This window comes from Neurospora crassa, linkage group V (assembly GCF_000182925.2).
Source record: "Neurospora crassa OR74A linkage group V, whole genome shotgun sequence".
Lineage (NCBI taxonomy): Eukaryota > Fungi > Ascomycota > Sordariomycetes > Sordariales > Sordariaceae > Neurospora > Neurospora crassa.
Genome location: NC_026505.1, coordinates 1780280 through 1791650, shown reverse-complemented (window position 1 = coordinate 1791650; position 11371 = coordinate 1780280). Strand labels below are relative to the sequence as shown.

General features: G+C 51.8%; 1 protein-coding gene across 1 annotated transcript; it reads left to right on the top strand.

Annotated features, from left to right (window-relative positions):
• The first annotated feature begins 207 nt into the window (after positions 1-207).
• NCU03596 (CRAL/TRIO domain-containing protein) lies at positions 208-2104 on the top strand. Its single transcript, XM_956230.2, has 2 exons — positions 208-1263; positions 1317-2104. The coding sequence occupies exons 1-2, from the start codon at positions 636-638 to the stop codon at positions 1916-1918; spliced, it is 1230 nt and encodes a 409-aa protein (XP_961323.1). The 5' UTR covers positions 208-635; the 3' UTR covers positions 1919-2104.
• Positions 2105-11371: the final 9267 nt, after the last annotated feature.

The window sequence follows — 11371 nt, the reverse complement described above, 5'->3', positions numbered from 1 at the left end:
TAATCCAATTGGCAGGGGTGGTCCTTGTGGCCCGAGGGTGTGACGCAGCGGCGCTGTAGCTCAGGGGATCTGTGGCTGGTGCGCGGCGGCTTCCCTAGCTCCACAATCCGGAAAGCGCTTTGCTGCAAGTTTAAGACGTACTTGCAAGTTGCAGACGGATTGTCCAAACTCTTCAAAGTGAACGCAGGGGCAGCAAAATGTCCATCAAGCAGGTGCACTGCTTCATCAAAACTCGAGAAGATTGACATGTTGGGTTTGTCACCAATTCCGTCAAGCCAGCACATATTTTCAATGGTGAAATACAAATCTTCTACATCTTGCTTCCAAGCAAGTCTTGGCTTTGCTTCGGTCCAGACGGAAAGACATTCGCCAATTTCCGTGATCATCGAAGCGATCTGCCCTGAGGCCAGCAATCAAAGCCCCTAATCTGTTTGGTTGCGGCTGACACATCGTCGGTCGCTTGAGATTGGGCTCATGGCATCGTCCAATTCCACTGCACTTCCACTTCAACGTATCTCAACTTTCTTTTTCTAAGCCAACCTCCTACGTCTCGTTCCGTTTTTTCCTGCATTTTCTGATCTTGCTCACTCTACTCTCTTTAATTCCCAAATTCTTTACCACGTCGCTCGCTCAAAATGGCCACTGTCCTCAAGGTCCCTCTGGCTTCCCCTACCCCTGACAGCCAGCCCAAGCCCCAAGCGGCGCTTACGGCTGACCAGGAGGAAAAGTACAACTGGTTGCTCGAACAAGTCAAAAACTGGAAGGAAGTCCCTGCGACTGAGGGCAAGGCCGGTCCCATCACCGATAGAGAGAAGTTCTGGTTGACTCGGGAATGTCTCCTCCGCTTTCTGCGCGCAACAAAATGGAATCAAAAGGAGGCTGAGAAACGCATCCTGGGCACGCTCACGTGGAGGAGAGAGTACGGCGTCGAGGAGTTGACTGCGGATCACATCTCGCCCGAAAACGAGACCGGCAAGCAGATCATCTTGGGCTACGACAAGGAGGGCCGCGTCTGCCATTACCTGAACCCTGGCCGCCAGAACACCGAGGCCTCTCCTCGCCAAGTTCAGCACCTCGTCTTCATGCTCGAGCGCGTTATCGACCTTATGCCGCCCCAGGTTGAGACTCTGTCTCTGCTCATCAACTTCAAGTCGAGCAAGTCCAGGTCCAACACGGCTCCTGGCATCGGTCAGGCTCGCGAAGTCCTCAACATCCTTCAGAACCACTACCCCGAGAGACTCGGGCGCGCTCTCATTATTAATGGTATGTGCAATGCTTAATGTCTGACGAACACCCAGAAAACTGACCAACCACAGTTCCCTGGATTGTCAACGGCTTCTTCAAACTCATCACTCCCTTTATCGACCCCAACACCCGCGAGAAGCTCAAGTTCAACGAGGACATGAAGAAGTACGTCCCCGCCGAGCAGCTCTGGACCGAGTTCAACGGCTCTCTTGAGTTCGACTACGACCATGCCACCTACTGGCCCGCCCTGCAGAAGATGTGCGTCGAGAAGCGGGAGGCCAAGTACCAGCGCTGGGTTGCCGGTGGTCAGCAGATTGGCGAGCTGGAGGATTTCATCACTGGGCATGCTCAGGTTGGCGTTGCTGGTCCTATTGCCGCTGCCACCTCTGCTCCTGAGCCCACTCCTGCCGCATCTGCGCCTGCGCCGGCTGCTGAGCCCGAGACCATTCTTGCTCCCGAGCCTGCTCTTGCTTCCGAGACTGCTCTTGCTCCTCCCCCTGTTACTGCTTCCGTACCAGTGGCAACGGAGGCTCACGACGAGGCGCCAGCCCCGGCTCCCGAGGCTGCTGCTATTCCAGAGCCCACACCGGCGGCGGTGCCTGTGGAGGAGAAGAAGGAAGAGGAAAAGCCAAAGGTTGTCGCGTCAACTGAGGTCGGAGAGACCACTGCTTAAAAGGTGCGCTCAGCTGTATAATAGACGGTGTTGGGGTTAGTCGCAATGGGTTTAGGTAAAGAGTAGAATGGTGATTTTGTCGTGTATTTGATACCAATTATAGAAAAACTAGGCGCCATTAGGGTGTTTCTGGTCAGTTAGACATCATAGAAGGCGAAGCATAATATCAGTTTAGTTTGAACAAAGGGTTGGCACTGTTTTAAGAGGTACCTACCCTACATCAAACAACACTCGGTCTCACTGCTTGATAAGGAGCACCTAACGTAGGTAGTAACAACCACGCCAAAGCTTGGTTGACAGTCTTCAAACACTAGTAAAACTCAGTGGAACATGAAACGGGTTGCTGCTTCGCCATATAACCTCATGCTCTACAGTCTCATGACTGTATGGCTACTTTATTGTCTGGACACAGGTTTGTTTTGGCCGCTGTGAATGGAGTCAACAAGTTTTGGTGCATGTGTGAGCCACCCAGTGGGACCTCGCGCGCCAACAAATAGTTTTAAGGGTTGATCTATACACTATATTCCAGTACAGTACTAGCCACGCATTAGTGGAAAACAGCCTGGGCACTAAGTAGGTACGACAGAACCATTTTTCATGTAATGCCAGAGTACCGAGTTCAATCTCGCAGTTGAATGAAGGCTTACCTAGGTAGGTAGGTTGTCTGCTCTCGTCATCAAGACGAGATTCGACAGCACGAGCTGGTTGATCGTCAAGCCCACACACTCGTCTACTCCTACTCCTTAGCGCGATTGCCATTGTATTTTATCGATCATGGTGGTTTTCGTGCAATTTCACTTTCTGGACAATTTTTGATTTGTATAGGTCTCTTGCCTGGTGCATAGGATACCTAATTCGAAACAAGATACCTAGGTAGGTAATAACAGCGAGTAAGAAGAAGAAGAACCACGCCAACTACTAGGTAGGTAGCCAAGTTCCCCAAACTCCCACATCTTAGGTACACAGCTGAAGTATACTAGAAAAAAAAAAAACACTCGGGCGTTTGGTCTGGGAGGGACGGAACGGAGCGGAACGGAACGGGTGGGCAAGGAAGACGGTTGTTGAGATGTTCCTGGGGTTTCCTGGTAAAACGATTGCGTAGCTTGTATAAGGCCGGACGGGAGATCCTGGTTAGCATCAGATGATGCGAGGGTGTTACATAGGTATGTAGCTGGATGCAGGCTAAAAGGACGTTGTTTGGCGTGGCATGGTGAATGTTTATCTGTGAGAGTTCGAAACTTTTCAAAGTCATCTGTCAACTGACTACTTACCTATTGAGGGTGTATGTAATCAGTTCTGAAGCGTATGTATCAGGACAAGGGGGGTAAACATGACTCTGCTCTGGGTTAATAAGTAGTGGGGCTATGCTGCTTTAGCTTCGAGAAAATACAGTAGAAGAGGATAGGAAGTATCAGGGTATCGACGGGTATGGAGTTGGGGGGTATAGTATAGTATAGTATAGCATAGCTATATATTGTATGATCTCCATGCTCACGTTCAGTTTTGCCAAAGTTATAAGCATCTGATTATAGCTCTGTTGCATCACAAACTACATCACACCCCCACGAGATGGAACTCTGTCCTTGTACAGTAAGTTCTCTGATGGAATAGATCTTCTGGCAGAATGTGAACAGAAGAGAAGACCAGGTGTTCCTGGAGATCCTGTCGCTCAACGACCCCAATAATGATCTTCATCTTGCCGTTAGCCAGATCCTGACCCAGGGCACAATGACAAGTAGTATACACCACGGATGAACAAGGAGAAGAGGATCTCCCGGCAACGGTAGCATGTGTCATCGTGGCATCGGTCCCTGATAGACAATCACTGATGACGAAGCGTTTCTGTAGGTCGATCAGATACGTCTGAGGTTGGGAAGAAGAAAAAGATAGAAGAGCAGCGAATGAGAGGAACGGAATTACAAGCGATAGAAGACAATCAGGATATAGCAAGCATAAAGCTGAACGTTCGATGTAATCAGTGATTATTCGCCACCACCTGGCTGAAGTATCGTGGTGAAGGTGAATGCAGTCTTGTCGTTCATGCTGTCTGAGCTATGCAGGACAAAGACTTCATGCATACGTGTTTGTTTGATCTTGTCATTGTTGAGATTGATGAACCGCCCAGCGCCACGAGATGTATAAATCTTGACGGCGGCGACGCGAGTCAACGCATCGTCGAATCCGGGGTTATCAAACGAGCCGAGAACGGGTTGTCGTCAACAACCTGATTTCCTCAATCGGCAAGATGTCTTCCTTTATTGACAGTGAATGACCAGGGTAAACCCGGTCTTTTAATATTTTTTCTTCGTCAATGTTCGCAAAGCGCGAGTTTCAGAAGTTTCGGAGCTCCGTCTTGGGATTGGTGGTTTTTTTGGAATGGGATGCAACCTTATTGACCGTGCATAACCATGCGTAGAAGCCTGGCACGGAGAAGGCACTCTTGTGACGGAAGAGGACACCCCGGCGAGTTTAGGCGGGTAGGGTAGATTTGACGACCATGCGAAGTCGTCGTTCTTTTCTTCCTGCCCGCAGCTTCGGACAGGAGCCGATCATCCGAGGTTGATAGGTTCTCTGATGGGCCTGTACCCCGGGGCGCTCGGTGACTACCTCGGAGCCGGGGGCGGACCGCTCGTGCAACACAAAAGTCCGGCTTGATAGAACCAAATGTTCGCAGCACCAGACTCTGCCGGGTATAAGGCCGGGAAATGTGCTTGTCACCCAACATCACTTAATATGCATGTGTGACCTTCGTATTGAATTCTGATGGTCATCGTTTTGCTTCTGGGTATCATCCATCTTTTCAATGGAGCGTAGCCAATGAGAGTGGGGTCTTTCTTCCCTCAATACTCATCGAAAAGGAAACATTGTACAAAGAGCGAGTCGGCGTGCCTTTAGAGGATGAACTGACGAGTAACCACTTGGTTCATATCCTCTACCTCTAAACACATATCGCACTAGCTGGACGATGCTGAGTGGACCTCGGTCGCATCGCTGTTTGGGCGTGCGTTCGGAGCAGGTGCCTAAATCCAGTCAAGTACACCATGTAAGGAGACCGGACCGTCATGCTTCGGTTCGACATCGATGGAAGCCCCGAACACGATGTGCGCATGCCCATTTAGGCAACCCTGGCCGGGCTCGTCCGTCATGCGGCTCATGCCAGGCACACTAGATAAATCCGAGGCTGACAGCGGGCACAACGGCTTTTATCGGACAAGGGGAGCTGATGTATCATGTAGATGGTCCATGATGTTGAGGAACGGGCGTCCACTTTCAGGGCTGAAGAAAAGGAGAGAAAGAGAGCATCACCGTCGCCTAATAACTGCCGAGAGCTCCGTGACCAATGGATGGGCGAAAACATCAGAAGACGGTGAATGATTGCGGCGTGCTTGTATAATCCCAGTTCAGGCCAGTGACTTTCCATGGCCGCCATCAACATCTTACCAGGGATTGGCCTTGAGCTTATCGTCATGACCACATGGCTTCCCGTGGCCAGGTGTGTTTCGAGAATCTTCAGATCTGTGTTGACGATGGATGGCTCGGTGGCTATTTTGGCTGTTGCATCTCCAGCTCGCGCGTGGATTGCTGTGGGACATGATTCCGACTTTCCTATTCCTTAAGAGTCAGTGGTGTTTTTACGACATCGCGTGTTTCGCATAATTGTGCTCTGTCAGCTTTCTATCCACAGTGCTTTTGCTTAGGTTGTTACGCTGCCGCACAATGCTTACGGCCAGTCAGACGTGCATACCTTGCTATGAACACTTTCAAAGAGACATTCAGACGACAGACCAATCAGCAAACCGGGCGGATAGCCGCATGAACGATCGCCGCCGTCGTTTCGCGTCGGGGGAAAAAAAAAAAAAAAAAAAAAAAAAAAAAAAAAAAAAAAAAACCAAGAGAAAGCAGGCCGCGAGCGCGTTCTGTCCTATTCTAAGTTCGTCCTCAAGGCCCATTCACAGCTCTATACTAGTAGACGGACGATGTCCGAATGACCCCCTCCAGCCGGATGGGGAAAGGGGGACGAAAGCTCCGCCAAAGATCATATCGCTTGTTAGCAGTGAAGGTCGTCATCAGAATATGTAACCGCACGGTGCACCTTGTGCTGACAAGTGGTGTGCGGGGCGAGTTGAGAGCTCTTCAATGTCCTTTTATTTTTTATTTTTTATTTAATTCTTTTTTTTTTATCAAATTCTCCTGCCGTTCTTCCCATGTTTTCTATCTGGGCAGGGCAGTTGTTTGACGTGTTGTGTGTGTGCTGTATGTCACGACTCAAGACAACGAATGTGACGTTGTAACCCCCGCCCAAGAAACAAATCAGAAATGTAGGATTTGCATTAGCATGCCCCTCTTTTGACATGTCGATGAATGTGTGCATTGAGACGGCGCACATCATTCGGGGTGAGATGGATGGACGGAATTGAGGGTTGTTTTGAGGTGAGGGATTGGACGGATGATCGGGCTTGTCAGGAGGAGAGATCAACTCGGGGTCAGAGACTCTGTCTGAGAGGAAGAGGAAAAGGGAAGCAGAGGGCACAAAACCACGACGGCAACGGACTTGTACTGCTTGGAAGCTCGAAATCTGAAAAGCAATGGAATCGCACCGCTTACTGACTTGTGTCTCGCTAGTGATCCTTGTCTGCTCCACAAATCCAGGGGTAAGGTGGATTCCCGACCCTGTCCTTGTCCGTCCGTCGCTGCTGCTGTCGCTGTCGCACTGTCCAAGCTCCTTCGTTCGTTCTGATGGATGTCTCCCTCGCAGGGATACCGGTCATGGCATCGCAGTCGCATTAAATCCCAAGACCATAACGAGGAGATGCCGTGTTTTGAAGTGTTGAGATCCAAGAGAGCCGGTCTTCTCAAGGGTAACAAACCTCAATCAATTTTCGAAATGGAGAATCTGCCGGGCCGGAATAAACATCCTTTTCGGAAATAGCCACGCCCAAGAAAAGGCAGGCATTGCATACATACCTCTGGTCTGGTTTGACCTGGAATCCAAACACGGAAAAACGCCCGCTTGGCGCGGTTTCGCAGCACCGGGCTGTCGGAACGTTGTCCGTTGTCATCTGATGTTAATGCTGTTCGAGTCTCCACGCCGGTTTCCAAGACTATATCATAGTCGTTGTTCTGCGGCCTTTGCCGTCTTCGTTCACGATCTTCCCAATGTCTGCGGCTTCCTCAGTCATGTCTGCCATCAAGTTTCAGGAGCTAGGAAGCATTCTTGCGGACCTGGCGGCTGTTATATAAAGATTGCCCCGCTCCTGGTGGTTCACATGTCCAAGCCCGATTTCATTCCATTGGCGAGGTCCCGGCCCTTCCCCGTTGAGAGCATGAGGCTGCTTAGACCAGTGCGAGATCGAAAAGAACGTGGGAAACCATGGAGGATGTGGGCTTGCAAGAAGATCATATAGCCGTCCCGGTACACAGCTGTTGTCATGTGATAAGATCAATCAGCGACTTGTTCCTTTCTATCAGCGCTGTATCGTGTTGGTGCTGGGTACGTATCCCAAAGGAGGCTGTCGATGGACGATCAGTGTTATCGCCCCCATCTCGTCCGTTACCTGCCTCTAGTGTAACATTCTTCTCGAGCTTATCGAACTGACCGCGTCATGCCAAACACCGGAAGAGAGCCCATCACAATATTGGTTGCAGTGCTTGTGGGGAGCCGCGTGGAGGGAACTTGACCTGCCTGGTTCAGTTTCTCAACCGTCAAGAGGAGCAGTGAGGCGTCCTCGTGTACATATTGACGCCGCATCAGCATCACGGAGTGTGAAAAAAAAGAAAAGGCGCTAACGCAGGAACACACTGCAGCAATGCAAGGTCGCAACACCGTGCACAGACGTGCATCTGACGTCTCTGCCCCCGCACTTGGATTGAGTGACTCCTTTCTTCTATGTCGGGTCAAAGTCTCTTTCTCCGCGCCCTGTTCTGTCTGCGGGCAGCAAGAACGGTGATAGCAGATGCACTTGAACAAACTTCCCTTCTTGTTGTGGCGATGTCCTGAAGGATTGTCGGCCAAGAACACCAACATCAACAAACCCCTTGCCCTTTCCCCATAGTATCCCGATGAGACAGGAAAGCCGAGAACGTGGGCTGTGCTTCGGGCTTCTAGGTCCGCCAGCTGACCCGACAAGACCCCCACTGATGACTGACCAATCCGCCAATGCACGACGAATTCAACTAGTACGGGACTCGAGGGAATCGGGGCTTGTATACATTGGGACTAAACTTGTGAAACTGTCTCACAGAACACACAGCGGTCTGAGGACAAGGATGAGGAGACACAGACTCGAGTGTTCGCATGAGATCGATGAGCCTTAGCGACACCAAGGAGTTGGAGTACGCACGTAATCGCCAATCCTAGGATCGCGACTCAAATAGATGGAGGCTAGACATGGTGGTGGAAGAAGAGAAATGGAATAACAACAGCGAGAAGGGCGAAGCGAACAACACCTACTACTACAGGACTAGCAACTGAACGGCGCGGCGACGTGAACCCTTGACAGTTTAGCGCACTGTGTGGTCGCCTGAGGTCTCGCTGTTTACCCCCTTTTCAGTCCCAGGAGGGCCAGCCAAGACTGCCCCCAAACTATGGAGCCGAAGCCCTTAAATGAACGCCGATTGGTGTTCCTGAATCTGGCATCAGGCACTTCTTGGCTTTTCTGGTGTGCACACCAAAAGCCCTCATGTCGCTGCACCCCCGGGAACGAACTTCTTTTTTGGATCGCTGCCCCGTTGCTTCGCTGTCCCTGTACACCACAACTGGAGGCGTGTTGAAGCCGCCTCGGAGAGGCTAACGGCGCGGATTGCCAAGCGACGGATCAAACAGCCAGCTTTGGCTATGTTGGTGTTCCAACGCCAACGTTGGGTAGCAACAAGGAAAGAGTTTAAAAAAGAGAAAACACAAAAAAAAAAATAAGAAACAAGTACATGGCTATATAACGGCCGATGGTGGAAAGACCATCGTGCCACACACACCTTTCTCTCTCTCCAGTGTCAAGTGGACGATTACTAGTGCAGCTTGATGCAATCCGAATTCGCACCATATCGTGCCGATCCATTGCGCTAACCTTCAGTTCAAACACCTGGTGGAGGCATCCGGTTTGTGCGAGAGTCAGGCTGCTGCATGGTCTCGCTGGTAGCGCTGCTCGAATACCATATGACTGCTGGGGCTCCCAGTCCCTCCTGACCCGCCAACCCGCGGCAACGGCAATGGCAGACGTCGACAACAGGGCCGATCAGCTAGGGGACTTTAGAAGGGTCCAAAATTATTGAAGGCTTTGAGAAGCCATAGGGTGCTGTTTCCGTGAGTATGCTGTCACTGTGAGCATCACTGAATGGCGATCTGCTTTTCAAACTGTACCCGAATGGGCCCGATGATGAACGCGAGCGCACGTTGCACAGCAGGATTATCCGGGTAGCTACGCATCCTCTTTGTATGAGGTGGACAGGTGCCAGGAGAGAAAGTAGCAGACGGTATAACAGACGACGAGAAATGGACCGATTGTATACGTACCTGGAGGTTTGGAGAAGATCTCCGGGAGCAGCAAGCTCATCCGATTATGTATTGCAAGGTCCGCTTGTGTTCACTTATTCCAATTCACCTTGACGGATGATGGGTCGTAGCATCCCCCCAAAGAACCAACCGACAACAGAACCATGGCCTCGGCGACCGTGAGTGGATGTCGATTGTTCCTGGGCTGATGACCAAACGGACGACTCCTCCGTCGATAAGATATAAACGTCGTCGTCCAATACTTGGCATGTTTACCAACGGGTAGGAAGACAACCACCTGCTGTCGACGGGAATGAGATCCATATGTAGAAAAAAAGCGAGCTCGGCTGCCCATGCCGACCGGGACTGCTGAATCTTTTGGCAGCATCGGCGTTGCACCGGTCCCAGTGTGTTACATAGTGGCCAAGTCGTGATCAGTCAGGTCAGGTCAAGTCAGGTCAGGTCAGGTCAGGTCAGGCTCCCCATCTCCATCGGGGTACTGTGTCCTGTGTATGCTTACGTCTGTTTGAAGACCTGGTTACCCTCCCCCGTCGTCTGTCTCAAGCTCTTGATTACCGAAATGGGCGTTGTGGACAGTCCAGTGGTCGCGGGGCCCAAGCCCGAGCCCTCCCGATTCCAGCACCCCCTCCCCTTTCTTTTCCCTCAGACCCCTTCAACTTCTAGAGCTTCTTTCGGTACTGTCTAGCTCAGGAACAGAGGAGAGGATCTCACCAACAGGCCTGGCGGCAGTCGGATCAGTGCCGTTCTTTCCAGTGGTAAGGTAACCCTGGGGAGCTAAAGCAGTGTCTCTGATCTGAATGGTCGAGTCCGTCCGGGACCTGGGATTAGGGGTCAACTGGTGCAAACGGGGCCTGGATGGGTCGCCAAGTCGGGCAGGTATCCGACCGAACCCTGGGTCACGGGGGGTTATTGTATCGTAGGCAGTGTGTCTGGCTAGGAGAGCTGGACAGTGTGAGAGAAGTTGTGAGAGGGCCGATGGAAGGGAACTCGGGAAAAAGGACGGGGTGGACCGGAAAGCTTTGGCCGTTGAAAGCCCGAATAGGAGCACGAGGAAGAGGTGCGTGGTTTGTGAGATCCACTCCATCATGATCGCTGTTCGCTGTGACCTTTTTCTCTTCTTTTTTTTTCTTGGTTTGCAAATAGGACAGACGACAGACTGAACCTTTCTCACAAAGAGACAAGACTGAAACTGCGTGCCATGGAGACGGGACGGGACCACGGTATAAAATGGCGTCTGACAGACTGTGGATGGGGACAGTGAGCAAGTGAATGATGCAGGTACCGTCGTCGCTCACGGCTTGGGAGGAGGGCCGCCATCATGCCGTGTCCCGCACTGAAGGGAAGCGTTGGTCAATGTGCAAGCGTGCTACTACCTCTACTGTAGTGTGAAGTCTGCTGCCCTCCATTCCTTGTTGCTTGTTGGCTGTGTCGAGCTGTGCCATCACCGTGCTTGCGAGCGATGGACCGCGTCCAATCCCAACGGTCTGCCTCACACCCCCTCTGCTGCAGCGCCTCTGCGCCAGACTGCACCAGAACTGCACCCAAACCGCACCAAGCTGGAACCAGACGAACAGCTGCGCCGGGAGAGGACGACATGTCGAGATGGAAGGCGCCAGGCACGACCAGGCACGGCAACCATGAGATGATATGGGCCAACCGCAACCCCCGCCTGGACGCCATGCCACTCGACCCGCATCGAGCGACCCACCTTCGCAAGTAGCATAGTACACTAGTGTCGGTGGTGGGCACCACAGAGCGAGCAGAGGCACTGGCTGGACGGTGCCATTCGCAGCAGCCATTCGCACCGGTGATTCGCAGTGATTCGCAGTCTTGCTCGCAGTGCCACCAGGTCCATGCAGTGGTTGTTGCCCAGAGTCTGGTGAACCCGCTTTTTTTCGGTGCCGCCCCATCGCTCGCTCGCTCCTGCTGGAGCCCTGTTGGAG